This window comes from Mytilus trossulus, chromosome 9 (assembly GCF_036588685.1).
Source record: "Mytilus trossulus isolate FHL-02 chromosome 9, PNRI_Mtr1.1.1.hap1, whole genome shotgun sequence".
Taxonomy (NCBI): domain Eukaryota; kingdom Metazoa; phylum Mollusca; class Bivalvia; order Mytilida; family Mytilidae; genus Mytilus; species Mytilus trossulus.
The window spans coordinates 23,934,008-23,958,151 of NC_086381.1; the positions used below are offsets into that span (position 1 = coordinate 23,934,008).

Below are 24,144 nucleotides of genomic sequence, written 5' to 3' on the forward strand. Positions count from 1 at the left end.
GTACGTTGAGTGCACTCAGTCCTACATGTACAACTATATGATCAAGATATGTTGTACGGTGTGATTTCTAATCGTATGATTATCAAACACTCAGTATTCAAAGTTCACGGTAAAAATAAACATAAAGATATAAATAACTTATTGCACATAATAAAATACACTTCCGAAAAATCAATCTTATTTTACTTTCGATTCGATTTCTATATAGTAATCGGCCATATTTGAACGCCATTTAATGAACGAACTAGAAATGCAACAAATGTATGATCTTCCGTTTATTGATAAACTTAAAGAAGTTGTAAATACGCAGGATGTCGAAGCACTTTTCCGATTGTGCTGTGATAGTTCAAAAAGGAAGGAAATCTTAACATTTACAGACGATGATGGAAATTCATTACTCTGTCTTGTTGCTGGTTTCGGCACTGTTGACCTCATGCGAACATTGATTGACATGGGGGCTAAAGTAAATGATGAGTTTTGTAATCTGGAAAACATTTTACAAACTGCCTGTTCTCATGGTAACACAGAAGTCGTTGAGTATTTATTACAATTTGACAGAATATTACAGAACGATACGACAAAAACGGAATGCAATAAGTATGCCAATCTGTTTTATTATGCTGCAAAATCTTGGAACGTTTTAACAGTCAAATGTTTACAGAACAATGGTCATCTTGGTATCAACCAATTATTTTCAGATGGAAGTTCTGCACTATTGAGGCTTGTGAAAGAGAGTGACTGTAAAGGCGTTGAAACCTTGTGTCTATGTGGAGTTGACGTAAATATTGGAACTATCAACAGTGGTCTAAAAGCAATCCATCTTGCTTCCGAAAGTATCAAGAATGGCTCAAAAATGATTAAAATACTCTTACAAAACGACGCAAATGTTAATGAACCGTTTATAACACCAGATCTCAATCAGCAACCTCTAGTTATGGCTTTAAAAGCGGGATATGCAGAAAATGCGAGTGTTTTGATAGAGTTTGGGGCTGATATATCATTTCATGGAAAAAGTTCAAAAGACATAATTGGATGTTTTTGTTTAGCGATAAAAAATTGTCCATCTCTTGTTCCAGACCTTATCAAACGTGGTGCAAACTTGTACGAGACATACAGAAAATTTTCAGTATTGATGATTGCCTTATACAGCAATGCAGGTAGTGAGGCTATCGAGGCTTTAGTGAACGCTGGAGCAAATTTAAAGTTTGGCATAGATGGAAAAACTGTGATACAGTGCTGCACACATTATGGTAAGTTACTGATTAGAACACTTGTTATTGTGTTTTTGTTTGCCAGTTTTTGTTTTTTCGCCTTTTTTGTTTGTATACCGTTTTAAGTCGTTTGGTCGTTTTATGTGTTTCTCCATACAGTTTTTAGTTCATCTTCTGTTTATGTGTTTTGATATCCCTTCGTTATCTTCTACTTCTATTATTTCTTTCGGATTTATCGGCATGAACAAGATGTGTGTAAACTAAAAAGTTAAATAACTGTATTAACTAGAATAAAACACAACACACCACGAAAAAGGAAAGGAAATCATTTTTACGGATCTGATAAGTTGGATGACCTCTTCGGGTTTTTTTTAGTTTGAATTTTCTGTCTTGGATTAAAATTTTAAAGATATAGTAGTGTGGCCTTATATGACAATAAGCAAATTTATGTAAAATCACGATTTCCACTTAATACTACACCAAATTTAACTTCAATATTTATAATAAACATTATTTGCAAAGAAAAATGTAAAGATATATTTTAAATCAAAATCATTTTAGTAAGCTCTTACACATTTCAACAGTAATATTTTAACATGCATTTAAACACGAAATATGACTAGCATTAAATTTTAGTAAACTATATATGGAAAATGCCTCTTTTTGCTCTGCCATATACACGAGTCAGTGTAGTTCTACATATTTAAGATTTGACAAAAAAATGAATGCTAAGTACAACAAATTCAAATTCAAATATATTTTATTGCCGTAATCAAAGCGCCACAAGAACCAGAACAATCAACATTACATGTAACTACATTGTACATACAAATAATTACAAGTGATTCAATATGATTAAAACACAATGTTATAAAAAAAAAAAAAAAAAAAAAAAATTTATTAAGACAAGTACAAGCACAGTGTTTCATAATATAAGGGGGGTCACTGGGCAACATGAAACCGCTATGATGTCTGTTAGACACACATGAGTCCCCATCCTACTATAAGAAATTGAAAATTTAACAACTATAAATGATGATCTTTTTATTTGCCCTGAACGACAAGCCCAACGGCTTCAACTTGCAAGTGGTCACCAAGTTCAACTTTCTATTTCCATTAGTCACCAAGTTCAGATTATCGGTATTGATTACATAATTGACAATACTAAAACGTCTTACTAATTGCATTAGGGATATTAAACTGTAGTACAAACCATGTTTTCATGACAATTACATAGCAAATAAAAATTAAAAGAAGTCAAACATCGCTCTGTCTGGCTTTTACTAGTTTTAGGACCAAAAATGAGTCTAAATGCCTGGAATTCTAAGAATATTTGAAAAAGATGATTCCAGTATACATTGTTTATGTACAAACAACCTATAAATGATCAAGATGTATCCTAAAGACTGTATGAGGAGATATCCAGACACATTTCTCTATCTGGACGGACGGACGGACAGGGGTGACTAAATGTACCCCTCGACTTATGTTCATAATCACGTAGCCTCGTGTTCCGCGCTATAGACCACCCGACTACATCCGCAAAATACAATGCAAATAAAAACAACAGTAGTTAGTTAGCTACAATCATCATTTGAGTATTTAGTTAAAAAATGTAACCGATATTCGGACAACCAACCAAGATGGCCACTATGTTTAAAAATAAAACATATGGGTAGAATATAGATTTTGTCTTACATCTCTAAAACCAAAACATTTAGGGCAATTATTTTCAGACAAATCGTACATCCCGTTGTTGGGTTGCTCCCCCAGAATTGTTAAATTTATCGACATTTTTGTTTATTACCTTCAATATTACTGTATACAGAGATAAACTGTAATTTGGAATGATGTAAAATGACAAAAATGGCTATTGACCCCTTAAAGAATTTTTGCCCTTTAAAGTCATTTTTTTTTAAACTTTCGAAAATTTTGTAAATATTTGTAGATTTTAACCAAATATTTTCCTTTGAAACTATTCGGCCAAGTTCATTTTAGATAGATATAATTGTAAACAGCAAGAATGTTCAGTAAAGTGAGATACATTTATACAAACCCATTATCATCACAATTTTGTCATGCATTATTGTGTGTTCTTTATCTTATATGCGCATAGACCAAGGTGAGCGACACAGGCTCTTTAGAACCTCTAGTTGATATACCACACAGGATAATGATTTGATTCATTAAGCAGTCGCTAAAAATGAGTATACCATACATGTCTTAAGCAACTGACAACCGTACAATATACATGCCCTTAAGACATACTTGTATCATTGTTATGTAATTAGCTTTTTATATTATTTTGAAACCGCATCTATCCATGGAATATTATCGAGGTATTTTAGAGAACGTACGTATTGAAACTAACAAAAAAAATAAAGCAAGGTTTACGAAAGCTATATCAAAATATTCAAATTAACTGACGGAAAATCTCACATCTTTAGGAATATTAAAACATTCAGACAAGCATGATTTGTTTATTGAAATGTTTATTATTACGAAATTGAATGAGAAAATCGATTTCATTTCAAAGCTTGAACCATTCAGATATTTATAAGTTTTATACAGGTAAATGTTGCTTTTCATAATTATCATGATAAGTAAATTTACATTTGAAGCTTATATTAATCAGCTCGATTGCTGTAAAAATGTCTTCCTGTATATCATGTATATATCGATAAGAAAAAATGTGGTGTGAGTGCCAATAAGACAAAAAAAAACTCTTCATCCAAATCAAACTTTATACAAGTAAACCATTATAGGTCAATCCTCTAAGGGGACGACCATTTGAAATTCTAGGGGGCTGGGGAGGGGGGGGGGGGGGGTCAGGAGGATTTTTTTTATCGCTTTTCCCATTACTTTGCGTCCGACGTCCGTCGCCGTCCGTCGTCGATAACTTTACAAAAATCTTATCCTCTGAAACTGACGGCCAAATTTAACCAAAAATGACCACAATCATCAATAGGGTATCTAGTTTAAAAATGTGTTCGGTGACCGGTCAACCAACCAAGATGGCTGCCATGGCTAGAAAAAGAACATAGGGGTAAAATGCAATTTTTTGGCTTATAACTCAAAAACCAAAGTATTTAGAGCAAGTCTGACATGGGGGTTAAATTGTTTATTAGGTCACGATTTATCTGCCTTGAAATTTTCAGATGAATTAGAAAACCCGTTGATGGTTGGTTGCTGCCCCTGAATTGGTAACTTTAAAGAATTTTTGCTGTTTTAGGTTATTATCTTGAATAGTATTATACATAGAGATAAACTGTATACAGCAATACTGTTCATCAAAGTAAGATTTACAAATATGTCAACATGACCGAAATGGTCAGTTGATCCCTTTAGGAGTTATAGCCCTTTATAGTCAATTTTCAACCATTTTTCGTAAATCTTAGTAATAATTTACAAAAATCTTCTCCTCTTAAACTACTGTGCCAAATAAATCCAAACTTGGCCACAATTATCTTTGTCGTATCTAGTCTGTTTAAAAATGTGTCCGGTGAAGTGGCCATCCAACCAAGATGGCCGCCAAGCTAAAAATTGAACATAGGGTGAAATGCAGTTTTTGACTTAAAACTCAAAATCCAAAGCATTCAGAGCAAATCTGACGCGGAATAAAGTTGTTTATCAGGTCAAGATCTATATCTGCCCTGAAATTTTCAGATAAATGGGACAACCCGTTATTTGGTTGCTGCCCCTGAATTGGTAATTTTAAGGAAATTTTGCTATTTTTGGATATTATCTTGAATATTTTTATAGAAAGAGATAAACTGTAAACAGCAATAAAGTTCAGCAAAGTAAGATTTACAAATAAGTCAACACAAATGAAAGGTCAGTTGACCCCTATAGGAGTTATTGCCCTTTATAGTCAATTTTTAACATGTTTCGTAAATCTTAGTTATCTTTTACAGAAATCTTCTCCTCTGAAACTACTTGGTCAAATTATTTCAAACTTGGCCACAATCATCGTTTGTGTATTTAGTTTTAAAAATGTATGCGGTTACCCTGCCATTCAATCAAGATGCCCCCACGGCTAAAAATTGAACATAGGGGTAAAATGCAGTTTTTTTGGGTTATAACTCAAAAACCATAGCATTTAGGGGAAATCTGACATGGGGGTTAAATTGTTTATCATGTCAAGATATATCTGCCCTGAAATTTTCAGATGAATCGGACAACCTGTTGTTTGGTTGCTGCCCCTGAATCGATAATTTTAAGGAAATTTTGCTGTTTTTAATTATTTTCTTGAATATTATTATAGATAGAGATAAACTGTAAACAGCAATAATGTTCATCAAAGTAAGATTTTCAAATAAGTCAAAATGACCGAAATGGTCAATTGACCCCATGAGGAGTTATTGTCCTTTATGGTCAATTTTTAACAATTTTCATAAAAACTAATGTGAACTCTTTTTGGAGAAGAATTGGGATCAAATTAAGATACTACTACGGAAGCCGATAAGGGCCATTCAAAAAAAATAATTTATGTCGTAATTACGACATAGCATGTCGTAATTTCGACATAACATGTCGTTATTACGACATCGCTATGTCGTAATTTCGACATAACATGTCGTTATAACGACATCGCTGTGTCGTAATTTCGACATATCATGTCGTAATAACGACATCACTATGTCGTTATAACGACATCGCTATGTCGTAATAACGACATCGCTATTTATAAAAGAATATGTATTATGATTGCCAAAAGACTAAATGACACAGATATTAATAAACTATACGTCATCATAATGCCCCCAATAATTAGAAACCCCCCGCATAGTCAGCTATAAAAGAGGGAAGAAAGATACCAGAGGGAGAGTCCCCGAAATGCTGTGTTGCAGACAGTGTTATTATTCAATTATTAGCTCCCTTGGTAAAACTCCAAATTTCATAATTAATGCATTTTATTGTTAAATAATTTACATGAAGCTTAATAAGTATATATTTGTTGATTGCATAGCTTTTGCTATTTGAATTCATTGGTTAAAGATATTTATTTATATTGTAAAGTTTAATATTTGCATCGTCGCAAAATCTTTGGATACCTTCTTTGAATACCTTCAGTGAGAAACTTATATATTTTATAAAACACGGGTGTGGTTCTTAAATTAACGTTTGACAAATAGATGAACAGACAGTTTAGGAAGATAACACTATGAGAATATGTGAGCCTATCTTGCCAGCTAAGCATCCCATCTCCCTCAAAATGAGCGCATACTACATGGCTTCTTGCAATAAGGGGGAATTATAGTATCAATTACTCTAATGCTACTTTCAAACGTTGGGCATGATATTCCTACAAAAATATGCGACGTCGAAGAGTTTGCAAGTTTTATTCGTTTTTTTATATTGTTGGTTAATTCTGGTTCTGTTCGTTTTGTGATGTCATTTTATTAAAAAATTACCTCGAGTTGTGGAAATCGATATAATAATGTTTACCCTTTAAGTTATTTCAACTTAAAATGCAGTACTGTCGCAAGTAATGTAGGAAGGAAAGATGAGACGGAAGTACATGTATACGGTTTTCATATTTTTTTATCATAGGATGTTTAACTTTCAAGTTGCATATCATCTGTCATTGTAAAATTGCTATATCTTAATTCATCCCCAATACAAATATATCTCTGCAAGTAAATCGAACATTTTTACCCTTGGTTAAATTTGAATAGAATTGTACTTTTCCTGACACATAAGTTGTCGAAATACACCCCTTCAATTACTTGAACCTTGGCTTGAGAATAATTTCCCAAGTCATCTTCAGATATATACATTTTAAAATATAGTAATCTACTCCTGGGTCGTCCGCGAAAACGGCAAATACAAATATAATCCCGTTTTTTTAAATTCAATGAAACGGTTTTCGTTGCTGTTTGGGATTCGTCTTTCAATTACCTCCATTTCATGCACAAGTTTATATTTACGAAAAGTTCCGGCTTCGCTAGTACAGGAATTACTTTCATCACGAAATAGCAGGACAAATCGCGAAGTAAAATGTTCCGTGAACTGGTATTAAGTGTTTTGATATTGGTGATTGCACCTAACTGAAGTGACGACTTTAAATGATCTATTTCGGAGTACTTCCGTAACATAAATTTCAATTTATTTTATAAAATGGGATTTTCCCCCATTTCCAAATTCTTTTAAATAAATCGTTAAAAGCTATACAATTAATAAAAATTGCAAAATTTAACCTGTGTCGAACCTATTTCCCCGGGCGGAGTCTTTAGCAACATGCACTAAAAAAAATTTCGGCAGCAATCATTAACATCTTTCTCCAAATTTCATAACACGATTTGTTTTAATTATCATAAACATTTAATTGAAACTTTAGCACATTTAAAAAATTGGCAACCGTTTTGTAATGTATGGAAGCATTTTATTCCTTTAAGACCCAAATAAGTAGTTAATAAGGAAAGAATCTTGGCATTTTTTACTCTTCGTATATCTAACTTTTGTTTTGACCAATTATAAAAAAATACGCCTTTTAACTGCTTTGAAAAACGAAATATCAACTTGGGCAAAATGGCTACCGTTTGAAAAACAACTGTGTAGAGAAGATTTTATTGAATCAGCAATATTTGAAATCACATGAGGCAAATATTTGTACTTTTGTTAGATTTTATTATTGTCTTACTATTTTTATTCATTTTCTACTATAATATGCAGTCGAGTCAAATGAAATTTGGTAAAATAACGGCTTTAACGCCACAAAGAACCGACACATGTCGTTGTTCCTTTCAAGAATCAAGAAGATCAGAGAATAGGATCACTATACATAAGAGTTAAAACAGTTTTTCATAAATGTAACGTTGGATGGGGACATCCGTTTTTTTTTCACATAGCTTTCTTATTTTAATCCTCAGATATACTAGATATTACTTAGGAGATGACCAAGAGCTGTAAAAACATAATTCAAAACATATATTGAATTTGTTTTAATATTGGTTCGTGTTTTCTAACATTTTTATTTTATTTTGCGGATGAAATTTTGAAGATTCTGTTTTAAATCCTAGGGGTTGTAGGAACATCGCGCGTGCCCAACGTTTGAAAGTAGAAATAGAGCTATCAATACTTCATTTCACCCTTATACCAAGAAGCCATTTAGTTTGCGCTCATTTAAAGGGAGATGGAAAGCTTGGCTTGACTTGGTTGTACAATTTCAGTCTTCTAATAATTCCACATTTCATTCTTCCAACATGTGTGACTGCATAGCTATTCTACGGCCGGTAACTTGTTAATCTTAACGACTTTGTCTGACTGTACAGCCTAGCTCTATGGGCCATGTTAATCTAATTTGTTATCTATAACATATATAAATTTCTCACTGAAGGTATCCTAAGAAGGTATCCAAAGATTTTGCGACGATGCAAATATCAAACTTTACAATATAAATAAATATCTTTAACCAACGAATTCAAATAGCAAAAGCTATGCAATTAACAAATATATACTTATTAAGCTTCATGTAAATTATTTAACAAAAGAATACATTAAATATGAAATTTGGAGTTTTACCAAGGGAGCTTATAATTGATTAATAACACTGTCTGCCACACAGCATTTTGGAGACTCTCCCTCTGGAAGCTTTCTTTCCTCTTTTATAGCTGACCATGCGGGGGCTTTTCTAATTATCGGGGACATTATGATGACGTATAATTGTTAATTTCTTTGTCATTTAGTAATACATATTCTCTTAAATATAGCGATGTCGTTATTACGACATAGCGATGTCGTTATTACGACATGATATGTCGAAATTACGACATGATATGTCGAAATTACGACATGATATGTCGAAATTACGACATGATATGTCGAAATTACGACATAGCGATGTCGTTATAACGACATGTTATGTCGAAATTACGACATAGCGATGTCGTATCATAACGACATGTTATGTCGAAATTACGACATGCTATGTCGTAATAACGACATAATTTTTTTTTTTGAATGGCCCTTATCGGCTTCCGTATACTACTGATCAACAAATATTGTATTTGGTTTATTCAAAATGCCGCACTTCGATTTTGCACTATAATCGCCCTTTGGAGAAACGTGACACTGTTTTGCGTCACAAATACTCATAAAATTTTTTTTTCGTGGGGCTAAAATTTAAAACATATTTTCTTCAGTGTGTTCAGTCTATATTCATTGTTGCTCCAACTTAGGTGCATTCGATTCGATTATTTTCCAGAGGCAAGATAATTGGACTTGTAGTTGGAGCAACAATGAATATTAAACCGACACACTTAAAAAAAAATATCTTTGAATTTTCAAATGGCACATTTCTATATATAAGGGACTTTTATAGGGACAGTGAAACTAATATAAGTTAACTTAGATTACAAAAAGCTGCACACAAGATTAAATTGCCTTTATAAAGGGGTACAATGCTTTAATTGCTTAAAATTACCTATTTGACCCCATTATCAAATACATTATTTTAAAAAGAATAAAAAGTACTGGAATTTGATTAATATACGTGTGACAAATTGAAAAGATTTACTTTTGTAGTATTTTACTAATGAATAGCATGTGTTAGATATAGAGGAATTGACCCAAATATATAGTACAAATCAAATTTTAAACAAATGTATACCCGTGGTTAGTCATGCTTGGGATATTTTTTTTTTCTGTGATGCATTTTATCCTATTTCACTTTCGTCGTGTTATAGTCTCATATCAGTTCCCTTAGGCATGTGTATCTGGTGGTCGTTGTATATTTACGTCCATTCGTTTTTCGTTTTAATATATAAAAAACAAAAATACATTTTTTATCAATTAATCTAAATAACGTTTACATATATTATCACACGAAATGTTCGTGTACTAGACTAAGTCCTTAGATTGCTTAATACTATTTTTCAGATAACCGCTGTGTATACTTTGACGACTGGGCTTATTTTCTTCTCAGTTAATTAGTAGCCACCCTTGTTTATGTGATGCAATAATCAATAGTATAGTGTTATGAACTGGCTGTATCTGTATTGGCACTGGTATAGATTCAAGGTGTGTTGTATTAGCCTCGCGACCCGTAGGGTCGAGGGTTATTACAGGTGACCGAGAATGTATACCAGTGCTTGCTGCTCACAATTATCTCATTCTATAATGAACTTAATTCAGTAGTTACATTGGAAATTTTTTTTTTTTAAATTTACAAAAATTTACAGAATTTAACCAAAAGCTGTAGAATTTATTTCAAATTGCCAATTCCAGTGATCTGGAAGGTTTTTTTTACAATGGGCCCAGGGCCCCTCAAAAATAAATTCAATGGGCCATTTTAAAAAATTATGGGCCATGTTGTCAAATGAGTGGGCCATTTGAATTGACTGTAAAAAAATAAAAAGAATCATTATTTTCTCATGTTTTGGAAAAGAGGTGTTGGTACAAGTTTACCTTCATGATTTTAAATAATATTGTTCCTGTGATTCTGTAATTTCAATGAATATACAATAACTTCTTCCAAAACGGACAATATTAAAGATAAACCTTTATTTACAATGTTTAAACTGTTACTGTTGCCTTGGCTTGTTCATGTTCATGTTTTTTTAACATTAAATTTGGGTCTTGGTCGATACCATACTCATTCCAGACGTTCCGTATTAGAGGACATTTCAGGAACGTCCTCTGCACTTCTTGTATTATTATTATTACTTCATCAAGATGACATGAATAACAGTAGAGAGTACCATTAATTGATAGAACAAAACAATAATTCGCTGAAGTCATGTTTACAAAATGTCAAAACGAGCCAAAGACCAAAAAATGACAAGGACAGTTAAGCACCTTTTATGGAGACAAAAACTATATTTATAAAAAGGCTTCAGGGGTTTTCAATCGTAATAATAGCAAGCTAAACTAAATTAAAAGATTATTATTAAAGTTAAATCTCGTCTGTAATAGCCATTTCACAAATGTAAAGTTGTTTACAAAAAAATATATCATGAATGATGGTAAATTACGTATTTTGGGTTATCAGTTAAACCGCATGGTTCTATTATTACCATAGGAAAACACCCGAGACGTTAAACCGCATGGTTCTATTACCATAGGAAAACACCCAAGACGTCCTAAAACTATATAGGTGCTCCTATGTTTGGAGGAACAATATACAGTTGTGTACACACACATGGCGGCACGGAACACGATCGGAAATCTATTTGACGATATCTAAACGTTTCGAAACGATGTGAAAAATATTGTGTGCCACGTGGGCGCTTACATTTGTCACTCTATGCGCCATTTCTGGTGAATATGCGCTATAGGCGCAGGGCGCACGTCCTTCCCGATCACTGCTGAATTCAGGGGCAGGCATCCAACAATGGGGTTGCATGATTGGTCTGGACATTTCAGGACAGATAGATCTTGCCCAAGTTAACAATTATATCCTCGTCAGATTTGCTTTGGTTGAAGAGATATGAGCAAAAAACTGCATTTTACCTTATGTACTATGTACTATTTTTAGCCATGTCGGCCATCTTGGTTCGCGGACGGAGTCATCGAACACATTTTGTATACTAGATACCCTAATGGTGATTGTGGACAAGTTTGGTTTAATTTGTTTCAGTAGTTCAGTTGAGGAGAAGATGTTTGTCAACGATTACAAACATTTACTAAAAATTTAAAAAAATGACTTTGAAGGACAATACCTCCTTAAGGGGTCAACTGACCATTTTGGTCATGCTAACTTTTTTAAAGATCTTGCTTAGCTGTATATTATTGCTGCTTACAGTTTATCTCTATCTCTAATAATATTGAAGATAATAACCAAAAGCTTTAAATTTTTCTTAATATTACCAATTCAGGGGCAGCAATCATTATGGGTTGTCCGATTCATCTGAAAGTTTCAGGGCAGATACATCTTGGCCTGTTTAACAAATTAACCTCAATCAGACTTGCTCTAAATGTTTTGCTTTCAGAGATATAAGCCAAAATCTACATTTTACCACTATTTTTAGCCAAGGCGGCCATTTCGGTTGGGTCACTGGACACATTATTCTAATTAGATACCCCAATGATGATTGTGGCCATGTTTGGAAATATTGCCCAGTAGTTTCAGAGGAGAATATTTTTTGTAAATGTTCACGGACGACGGACGACGGACGCCAAGTGATGAGAAAAGCTCACCTGTCCCGGGCCAGGTGAGCTAAATTAATAATTAAATTAAAAAAAACACACACACACACGTTTTTGTTTTCAATGAAATAAAAAAAAAATGTTTGTAAATGTTTTCAATGCACTGTCTTCTATTTTTACATTTTACTATTTCAGACCAACTGCAGCCATTTCGAAATGCTGGAATATTGGTAAAGGATATTGAGTCCAAACACAAAGTATCGACTTTAGGATTGGCTTTGAACTCAAAAGTTATGAGTAGTAGTAATTGCTGTCACTTTGGCCGATCAGGTTTTGAATTTGTCAATGCGCTTCCAAAATTAGAACTTGAAAATGAGATAACAAAACTGATTGAAAATGAGGTACGAGACTTAATTTCGAACGGCGCTAATCCTGATATGTCAACTGAGGAACATGATATACCGTTGGTTACAGCCATCAAAAAGCAATTCCTAGGTGTCTTCAAAATGCTTATAGCTGCAGGTGCAAACAAACATTTACTTGGAAAAGATGGCAATTCAGCCATACATGTGTGCTGCATAGGTTAGTTTTATGTGTAGTTCTTTGTTATATTTTCAAACTTTATAACTTCATAAGAAATACTACATGTAAACAATTTAAGTGCATATGATATAAAACTGAAACACACTTTTCAATTCATTGGGAAGAAGAAAAAAAGGTTACGTTTGCGACTTCAGAAAAAATAGCAGATAGAAAAATATTTATTCAAATGTATGTAGTATGAAATAGCTCCATGGTCTTACAGACGGGACCGTGGGTCATCAGAACACAGTCCATATTGAAAACTTTGAGACTCTCAAACAATTATTATACCTTGGACTTTGAACGTCTATCTCGAAATCGTAGTCAGGAAGATAAAGCATTTGGTTTTTTTATTAATTTTACTCCATCCGACTTTTATTCACGTACTTTTCATCTGAAGCACCAATAAAAAGTCTTTAAAATAAATCCTGCAGATGTCTGTCTAATATCGGACTTGAATTAAAATTTGTATAATGACATGGTCCACTATCATTAAATGCATCTGCATAATAAGATGACTCCTTGAAATTGTCATTCCATAATTTTAATAGAAAAATGTTGTAATAGTAAAATTATGAAATGCTCAAAACAAAATTTTATCATAACTTTATATTTGATATTAATAATTTCGTGTACTGGATGTATGTGTGAAAATATATAGCTGTCCTCATGCTCGTTGGAAAAAATGGTCAATCGCTGTTAAACTGTATACAATATCATACACTGTGAGAGTATACTGATTTGTATCACTACCATATACTATAAGTTATCTACGTTCATATCCGTAGATATTGATATTTTAACACCCTGAAGTACCCCAGTACACCATGAGGCGATAACGAATTTATCCCCGGTCTTAATCCGAATCGGGCGAGTTTTATGGAAGTGTAACGCAAAAACATTTTTTACGGGGTGTAGTCAAATATAAGACGTTTTTAATACGGAGACAGAGAAACTGGATTGAGTCAAATTTGGCGCTCTATGTTGTGAGCCACAAATGGTGTGACGTCAACGTGGGTAATTTGCATAGCTGGGTCAGTAGTCCCATTCCTTAAAAATGTGGCAGTCAAAATGAGGTTTGTCTCGTCCTTTTTTTAATGAATTTTCACGTTCACGTGACTCTACTGTTGCTGATAAACATGGGGTCAAACCGTGACCTGCTTTCCAACTGGTCAAGTGATGCATTTCAGGAAATGAGTGTAAATGATCAGCATAATAGGACAAAATCGTTAATGAATTAAATATTTAATTACAAACACCATGGATAATCTACAGAATTCAATATTTCACAAGGAGCAATCATGGAACTAAGGAAAACTTGCATGAAGTTCCCCGGAATAATGGTTAGCAACGTCCGGGGATATGGGTTAGCAGCACCCAGGGGCTATGGGTTTTGTAACGACGTGTGTTAACCGATCAAAATCCTAGATATATACTAAGCCGGGGATAACAGTTATTACGACAAAGTTGAATTTATTATCCACGCACGAACGTGTCTCAAAAACTTTTCTTTTATTATTTTGACTATAATTGATTATTTACATTAGACCGTCGGTTTTCCAGTTTGAATGGTTTTACACTAGTAATTTTGGGGCCCTTTATAGCTTGTTGTTCGGTGTGAGCCAATGCTCCGTGTTGAAGGCCGTACTTTAACCTATAATGGTTTACTTTTTAAATTGTTATTTGGATGGAGAGTTGTCTCATTGGCACTCACACCACATCTTCCTATATCTTTTTACTTTTAAAGAGTCAAACTGGAAATTCTTAGAACTACTGATTGAAGGTGAAACAGACCTAAATCAGGCCAACGCAAAAGGAGACTATCCTCTAGAGCTGGCTTTAAAAGGAGGACGAGATTTGTACCATTACCAATTGGACATGTCTCTTCTGTTTGAAGATAGATGTGTTAACAAGACCGACCCGTCGAAAGATATCATTGCAAGAATGCTAGATAAAGGAGCAAATCCGAACCTAACTGGAAGTGGTAAAAACTCTCCTTTAATATTTGCTATATTGAAAGGATTAGATAGCATTGTCGACGTATTACTTCATGCCGATGCTAATATATTCCATATGGGTGAAAACGAGTCTACAGCATTTGAATTCTGTTTTAGAACAAGTAAGTGTGTGTTAAGTTTTAAAGTTACAGGTTTCTGGATTAAAGTCTTCTGGATATTAAGGTAAATCCAGAAAACAAATATAGGATTCCCAGTTATAAAGTGCTATTTTTAGTTTTTAAGCTCTCCTGGTGCATTCCTACTACCCGATAGTTTTACTTGCGCATTTGTCGGTGCGACGGTAATGACATGATCTATAAATACCGTTTTCATATTTTCTATTGACGTGCTTGGAATATTAAAGTTGACCCATTTGGATATTTTTTATGTTCTCAATTATTCATAAATCTTTTTTTTTAATTATTTTTTGCGTTCAATTCAAAGCCATCAGCATGATCAAGGAAAAGGCACACTTAATTATGCCCCCCCCCCCCCTCCCCATTTAAAAAAGCAGGGTATACTGTTTTACCTCTGTCTGTCCTTCCGTCAGTCCATCAGTCCGTCCGTCCCATGTATATTTTTCGTCGCATGTTTCTCAGGAACTACAATACAAGGATTTCTGAAATTTGATTTCAGGGGTTATCTTAGTCAGCTATACCGTGTGATACGTTTTCAGATTGATCACTTGACAACTTCCTGTTTACCGAACACTTGTATGATTTTACACATGATAGCCAAGTTGAAAATTTTCGTCACATTTTTCTCAGGAACTATAATACAAGGATTTCTGAAATTTAGTTTCAGGATTTATATAAGTCAGCTATACCGTGTGATGCGTTTTCAGATTCATCACTCGACAACTTCCTGTTTACCGAACACTTGCATATTTTTACACTATTAATATTATCCACTTGTGGCGGGGGTATCATCAGTGAGCAGTAGCTCGCAGTTTCACTTGTTTAAATTATGGCATTTTCATTTACAGAAAGAAGTATTATAATAATATAACTTATCGCTATCTTGTGCATTTTTCCCTTGAACTTTTTTTGTGATCATTTTCATATCATGCTTCTGGAAGTACACCACTAATTCGTGGTCCCATTGCTTTCTATGTTAAATTCCTCCGTTTCAAGCAGGCACACCTCTTTTATTTTAAGTTCAAATAAAGTGGCAATCATTGCATTTCAAAGCAACACTTTATGGTGTCTTGTACTGAAAAAAATTAACATACCTTACATTGCATATAAGAAAGAACTGGTTCCCCGAACTTCAGATGTACCACAACAGGTACTTCAGATATGACAAACAGACAAAATGTACCCTCTTTTTAAAATTTGGTGCATTTTTTTTAATATTCAAAATTAAAAGTCCAAAAGTGTTTTACAATGATCACCAGTCCTTCAGCTTTCATTGGATACCAAAAATACCTAAATATTCTACATATTTTGAAAGTAACACTCATGCGTAGGAACTATTTTGTGTTAAATATGTACTACTTTCTGTATGTGCTTTCTGGCCGGGCCTGAATTAGTGGTGTTACACCTTCTCGCTTGAGATGGAAAAATTTTCGCTAAAAACTAAGGAGGCCACGTGGCGTTGCAAACGAAATTGACATGAAATTGACAACGTCGTCATAGGTAAAATAGCGATAAACAGATTATCATTGGTCATCTCAACTCGATTGCTTTTCTCACTTTCGCTGTACCAGCTCAAGCGAGATAATCAATCTCGTTGAGATGATCAACGATAATCTATAAAAATACATACATATATTCTATGACTGGCGATTATAATGCGTGTTGCAGGTTTTGGTCGCCTAATCCTATGACCTACTTGATAGCGTCCTTCGCCATAAACCTAAATTCTAAAATCTTCTCTAAAACAACAGAATTAATTTCAACCAAACTTGGCCTACACGATCGTGAATATATATAGTATAAATGTAATGCATTCTTATCCACCACAATGACCACCCTACACAAAATAGCAGTGATCGCCATGGAGAAGAAACTTAGAATTAATAGTAAATAAAAATTAAATACACTTTAATATTTATGATATGGATATACGTATATTCATAGCAGAGACATAGAATGTATTATATGTCTCTGTTCATAGTATACAGAAATGCAAAAAGATAACGAACTTTGAAAAAAAAGAGAGAGGGCTTAAAAATATTGTCCTGTCTCCATGTACCTATATAACGTTTGATATCATTTCTTAAATTCTCCAGACATTAAATCTTTTACAAAAATTCTTCCTAAAAGAGATAACACACTTTCAACCAAGCTTAAAATGCCTGCGATTTCGGTTTTAAGTCAAACAGGGCTTCCGGTTTTAAACTTGCACTTAAATTTCATAAGAGTACTCGCATGACTCGAGGACAGCACGATAATTATCGGGTTGATAGAGACTCTTTATAATATAGCAGTGATGGCCTATGAGAAGACATTTGAAATTTATAGTTTATATCAAATACACTTTAATTATATGATATGTATGTTCAAGGTATACAAAAACGCGAACATAATAAAATTTAACAGACAAAATAATAATAACGGACTTTGAGAATAAGGAAGCCGCCTTAGGGGGCTGAAACTGTTTCCAAGTACCTATGAATTTTGATACCTTTTCTGAAATTCTCCAGACATGAACTCTTTTACTGAATTTTTTCAGACACAAAATCTGTTACAAAACTTCTCCCTACAACAATGTACATACTTTGAACCAACCCCTAAATTCCCGCGATATCGAGGGTGTGTTCTAGTAACATGTATATGAGAAGAACACAACCCGTGTCATGGCAACAACTGATTTTAGAAATAAATGAGTTAGTTCTTATGCAAAGACCATATAAATGAATCAAAATTTATACCAAAATCTTTAATGACCTGCTAAATATATCCCATCTGCATAAGTCTGTTTAAAGGTTTGTTTAACTTTTGATGTGAAAGCCGACATTCTGGTGCTTTGTATAGGGTATTACCATACAATATTTGATGCGAAATACCGGAACGTGCATGTTGATTTATATTTTCGAATGATGTCCTTATAACGATGATATACTTTAGTAAATGTTTTGACTTTGTGATATCGAAAACCCTGGTGCGATTATGTGATTATGTAAGTAATACAGAGATGTTTTTTGTTGTTGTTGGAATCAAATAAGTAGTTACATACAGGAGCGATTTGAACAAGTTGAGATAAATAAACATCATAAGATAGTAACAAGGGTACGTCACTATATAAAATAGATTATTATGACTAGGAAAGGAAAAATCATCTCTAGATCTTTATCATAAATTTTGAAATTAAGCTTCAAGATCCAGGAAATTTCATCGTTCATTGTTAGTATAAGCTTTGATGAAAGTAAGTTAAGCAGTTCAGTACATTCTAAAGTTGTCATTATTGAGAGCCAATATATCATCCAAATATATATCTAAAAGTGTTATCAAATTGTTGTATCATATGATGTTTCGATGTGTCTTTGTTGAATTTAATCATACATTGTAACTCATATTAATTATACAATAGGTCCTGAATAGGTGGTGCACATTACATGAAGTGCTCATTCATGATGACTTCTTGGTGGATGATAAATTCTGTCATACCCTTTGGCAGCTCCTGAAACCTACCAAATGTTTTGGTAGGGTTTGTGTTGCTCAATATTGAGTTTTCAAAGTATGTGTAGTGTTTTCTATACTGTTATTTGTCTTTGTAGTATTCGTTTTTCGCTAAGTTTCCAGGACATTGTCAGTTTATCATTTAACGAGTATAAATAGTCCTATTATATTTTCCACTTCATGGCCTGAATTATTGAACATAAGTTGTGTTAACATTTCTGGTTACGGAAAAGGTAAAGATTGAAATAAAAATACTATTTTGCAAGACAAAATGTAGCTCATGCACATATTCTTTGCAGATTTAGAGAAGAAACAATAATTTTCTGCTTTAAAAAAAACAAACACCTATATACATGAATCTTAGTAGCCTTCCTTTATTAATTCAGTTTTAAAACAAAAAAAGATTGCAAGTCATTGTTTTAAGCACAAACGATAATTGTCCTTTTTCATTTGTTTGCATAGTTTCAAAGACATAATAAAATAAAACTAAAAGCAGAAACGAAGCATAAATAAGAAATAATTGATGCAAGCTATACTGTATTGTAGTTTTAACATAGGTAGGCATAACATTCGTGATAATGTTTGCACGAGCTAAAGTATGGGCTTAAATACCACGAATGTAAGGCCTATCCATTGTTACCACTATAGTCCGTTTGACTTCTATAAATCGTCAGAAAATCATCTTTTAAGATAAATATTTTTTTCTTCATGTGTGATAATGTATGGTATATACGAACTCTGACTATGATTATCATAATTTTGAACCAATAATAAAAAAAAAGTTACGCATTAAGTCTTTATGTTATTTCTATTTTTTTAAATATAAAATACTCATTGGAGTATGTATGAATATTGTAACAGCCTTCCATTCAAAACAAAAACATCAGACTTGTGCTTTAAACCTGTTTTATTGTACCATGTGACTTTACTCATTTAAATAACTCTGGTCATGTGATTACTGACTTTCCTGTTTGCATGCTTTTGTATTTCTCATTGCTCACAGAGAGCTCAGTATAAAAAAATATTCTTTATTCATTTTTAGGACACGAGATTAACATAAAAGCTTTCATTGAAAAGGGAGTATCATTAAAAGAACCATCTCCTACAGGAAAGTATCCTCTTGAATTGTTGATAAACGAAAATCTAAATCATGGGGATGATTGTAGTTTACTTCTAATAATGTTGGCGAATGGGGCTGATCCAAATACTATAACAGCTGAAGGAGATTCTGTTTTAACAAAGGCTCTTAAAATTGGATTGATTGACATAAGCATGGCGCTTTTAGATGCGGGGGCTGATGTCAACCATAAAGGCAAAGATGGATTTACTGCATTCGATATTTTCGCAAGTAAGTAGATATAAGAAGATGTGGTACGAGTGCAAATGAGACAGCTCTCCATTCAGGTCACAATTTATAAAAGTAAACCATGAAAGGTCAAAGTACGGTCTACAACACTGAGCATTGGCTCAATCTAAACTTATATTCCTTTCTAGTATATATACTAATTTATATAGCAAAGTGAAATATTTGTTCAATTTTGAAATACTTTGTCCGAAAGACAATAGTTTTTCTTATGAATTTTGGACTCATGTTTTATTTTTCTCCTCGATATTCACTTTTTTGCTTGTTTTTTTTATATCTTTATCAGTAAGTCATTGGTATGATTTCAATGGGACATCTTTCCACTAGAGGCCCAGTGGCAGATCCAGGGGGGTCCGGGGGTTGGAACCACCTTTTTTTGGAAGATCAATGCATTTGAATGGGAGCATTTACTTGCACCCCCCCCCCCCCCATTTACTCTGGGTTGGGAACCCCCCTTTTAAAATGGCTGGATCCGCCCCTGAGGCCAAATGCCGTTCACGTTTAGTGCAATTAATTAGATATTGGTTAACTTACGATTTGGTAGGTTCGAAACAATCATAAGAAATAATATAAATATATAATTTGATATAATTTTCAAACAGTGTCTATTACAAATTCATCTGTACAGCGCATGTAATTTTCCCCCACACAAAGGCCGTATCACGACTTAAATTTCCGGTATTCTGTACGTATTCAATTTCGTTGCTTCTGAGTTAATCCATGAATTATTTTTTTTGTTCATATATCAACCATTTGAAATTGCAGCATTTTCCGCATCAGAACATATTAAAAAACAATGTCCTCCGGGGATAATTTAAATGTATTTTCTATGTAAACTTTATAAAAAGAAATTCAACTTTAAATACATCTAATATCTAATATCATGATAACCCGATTTCTTGCCCAACTCTGGCTATACTATTTAACCTTATGGAGTTATAGCTCTTTTAAATAAGCTTTTGATTTTTTAAAGAATTAACCTCCATCATCACTGAAAAAAAAATCACCTGTATTGCATGATAGTTTCTTAGCCATACAAATCATCTATAAGAGCATTTAAATATGAGATTGATGACATTTTACTTTATTCAGAGGTCACTGTCAAGCCCCAATGAGACGTTAACTTGACGCTTAGATTATTGATTTATGGACTATAAAATAAAACTGGAATATCGTTAATTAGATATAGGGAGATGTGGTGTGAGTGCCAATGAGACAACTCTCCATCCAAAATAACAATTTATAAAAGTAAACCATTATAGGTCAAGGTACGGCCTTCAACACGGAGCATTGGCTCTCACCGAACAGCAAGCTATAAAGGGCGACATTTTTACTAGTGTAAAACCTCTTAAACGGGAAAACCAACGGTCTAATCTATATAAAAAACGAGAAACAAGACACACGTATAAATTACATAAACAAACGACAACTACTCTACATCAGATTCCTGACTTAGGACAGGTGCAAACATTTGCAGCGGGATTAAACGTCTTAATGGTACCAAACCTTCTCCCTTTTTTCCGAAACAATAGTATATAACATCACAACATAGAAAAACACACGATAAGCCTTGTAGTATTTTGTATAAGATTAATATTTATTTAACCATGTAAAGGGTAATCCAATAATATGATGTAAATCGGAAAAAGTCAATTTCTAGATGTTAGTCAAGATATGAGGCAGACTTAACTGCATCTGTTGTATCCTTTATCTCTAGTTCGATGGGATAGATTCAGCACTGCTTTCAACACGGTCAACAATATTTGAATTGTTTAGTGAAAGAACATCATCTATATATAGTCCAGCTTATTACTCGTGCATATTTTAAAACGAATTGTGGGTTTGATGATAAAAGCATGAAACCTGACACAAGGGTAAACATATATAGTGTGGTCAATTTAGGTTATGGACCCACTGTGAAAAATTCAAAATGGTGAACACTATCAAGATGGCAGACATATGCTATAAACTTCACTAATTTGTAAAAAAATTTAGATTCTGATATGTTCTATCACTTTTCGAACTATTCAATAATTTTCAAAATGGTGAATATTTTAAAAAATGGCCGCCAAAAACAAGTGCAATTGACAAAGCCAAAACTTTGCTTAAAACTTCAACTATTTTTGTTCTATCAAGTTGTACTTCAAACACATTTATACTCGAAAGTATTTACACTTTTGCGGTTGTCAAATTATATCACTACGATAATTGATTTGCCATCTTGTCTCAGTCACATTCCCCTCCATATTTGCAAAGTACTATACATAGCAGCATGGCCCTCACGCAATTGCAACGTCCGCGACATCCATTATCAATTTTACAACCACACTTTATCAGTTTGTTACAACAGGCTTGATCATGTTGCAAATATGGCCAATGGGGTACCCAAATCTGTTTTGTCTGTCTGCCATCCCAATTCACTCGATGATATTGCTTGGGGAGAAGGTTATAGACATTTTCTCAAATATAGGCTTGACATGTACAACTGATCGTTTTGTGTGTTTTAGTAAAGCAGATATAGAAGGAGGAATGTTATATATTGCCCTTCCTTTCCTAGTGAATAGATATTTCCGACAATCGTTCACCTTCGAACATTCACTTGTTTTGTCATTGTAAAAATCAGTGTAATGCAAGCTTTCATATGAGATACGCAGGAATTCTCTAAACTGGAAGAAACACAATATTTTCTGTAGGTTGCATTTGTGTAAATATCTACAAAGCAATTTCCCATAGGAAACCCTTTTACGGCTAAAACTGCACCACTTTTACTATGAAGTTTTGAAAAAAAATTGAATGGACAGTTCAACTGCACCACTATTTTTTTCAAAGGTCCCATTATAGGGCTGTGTAGCATAATTTCTACGTTTATATGCCCCGCATTTCTAAGAGTTTAAACTTACGCTAAAATTCTTCACTACCGCTATACCTTGACTCTAGGGCTCCCACAGATTTCAATTTGACCAAAATGCATATGCAATTTACTGGTAACATTCCAAAGTTATGTCTCTGCAAGATGAAACATAGAGATCATACATTTGTATCTGGGAACCAGAGCGTAAACAGATTTTTTTATCTAAGAATATAATACAGCTCCACAAAAGATGCGTGCTTTGAGTAACATATGTATTTAAAAAGTGCAAACTATAATTCGAGTAAATTAATCAGTTTGCTACAAATAAACATATGACATCGACTTTTCCTTTTTAAGATAGAGATAACGTATATTGGCTCCCTTTATCCTTGAGGAGTATACAAAACCCTCTGAAATAAGTGTAAGCTAAGCTATATTATTTTAACTTTTTAGAGTCACTCATGATAGCAAGTTACTATTGTTCTTAACTAAGTCATATACAAAATACACTGAACGAAATATGAACGACCAATGAACACAAAATTAGCGCGTTATGAACATTAAAACGGCAATACCCAGACGCCATACAAACGATGACCGATTAATGTTAATTTTCATGTTGCAGAAAAAAATATCTTTTACGGTGATTTGGAACCAATACAAGATGAAATTTTCAAGAAATTTGTATTAGCTGGAATAGACGTCAATCAACATAACATGTCTGGATCATATCCATTGTTAATGGCTGTTTCGCATGGCAAAGACGATATTGTTAAACTGATATTAGAAACAGGAGGAGATGTTAATATCGTGAATCAGTCTGGAGATGCACCTTTGACTGAAGCTATTTCTCGTGGATTAGATGATACTGTCCAATTGCTTTTAGATTATGGAGCAAATGTAAACCAGATCTGCAAAGGATCCACTAAAGAGCCTGCTAGAAAAAGACGAGGTGAAATTTGTAAATTACTGCGTATCAATAGAAAAAACTTATTCTGATCTGTACGATTCATATGCATAGAATTCAAACACAACAACTAAGTCAAACATGAGAATTAGTAGTTAACTTGAAGTAATGAACATTGGAGCAAGCTTCAGTACATGGATTTGTCATTTGAACGTAATTGAACAAATACAAAATGTAGGCTTTATATTCCAATATTTTAAGGGTGACGGTTGACATCATACATATCTAGATAAAAAAAACAATCGGGAATACCGTTCCCTTAGATATTCAGGTAAACTCCTAAACGACAAAATTTACTTTTAGAAAAATTCTCTACCTTTGGCGTAATACATGGTATATATGGCTTTACCAATTTAAAACTTCCAAGTCAGCCTTATCACAAAACAATGTAACACACATAGGTTAGTGTTGTAACGAAGATTTGTAACATACGCCATGACACCAAATTAAACACCAATAGCA

At 33.5% G+C, this 24,144-nt stretch overlaps 1 protein-coding gene across 1 annotated transcript in view; it reads left to right on the forward strand.

The window, feature by feature from the left end:
- The first annotated feature begins 225 nt into the window (after window positions 1-225).
- The window catches only part of LOC134684405 (uncharacterized), a 99,931-nt gene continuing 76,012 nt past the window's right edge, over window positions 226-24,144 (forward strand). Inside the window, exons 1-5 of the mRNA XM_063543689.1 lie at window positions 226-1,250; window positions 12,495-12,881; window positions 14,629-15,000; window positions 19,544-19,849; window positions 23,341-23,667. Coding sequence (XP_063399759.1) covers window positions 236-1,250; window positions 12,495-12,881; window positions 14,629-15,000; window positions 19,544-19,849; window positions 23,341-23,667 — 2,407 coding nt within the window. The 5' untranslated portion in view covers window positions 226-235. The remainder of the gene's footprint in view (window positions 1,251-12,494; window positions 12,882-14,628; window positions 15,001-19,543; window positions 19,850-23,340; window positions 23,668-24,144) is intronic.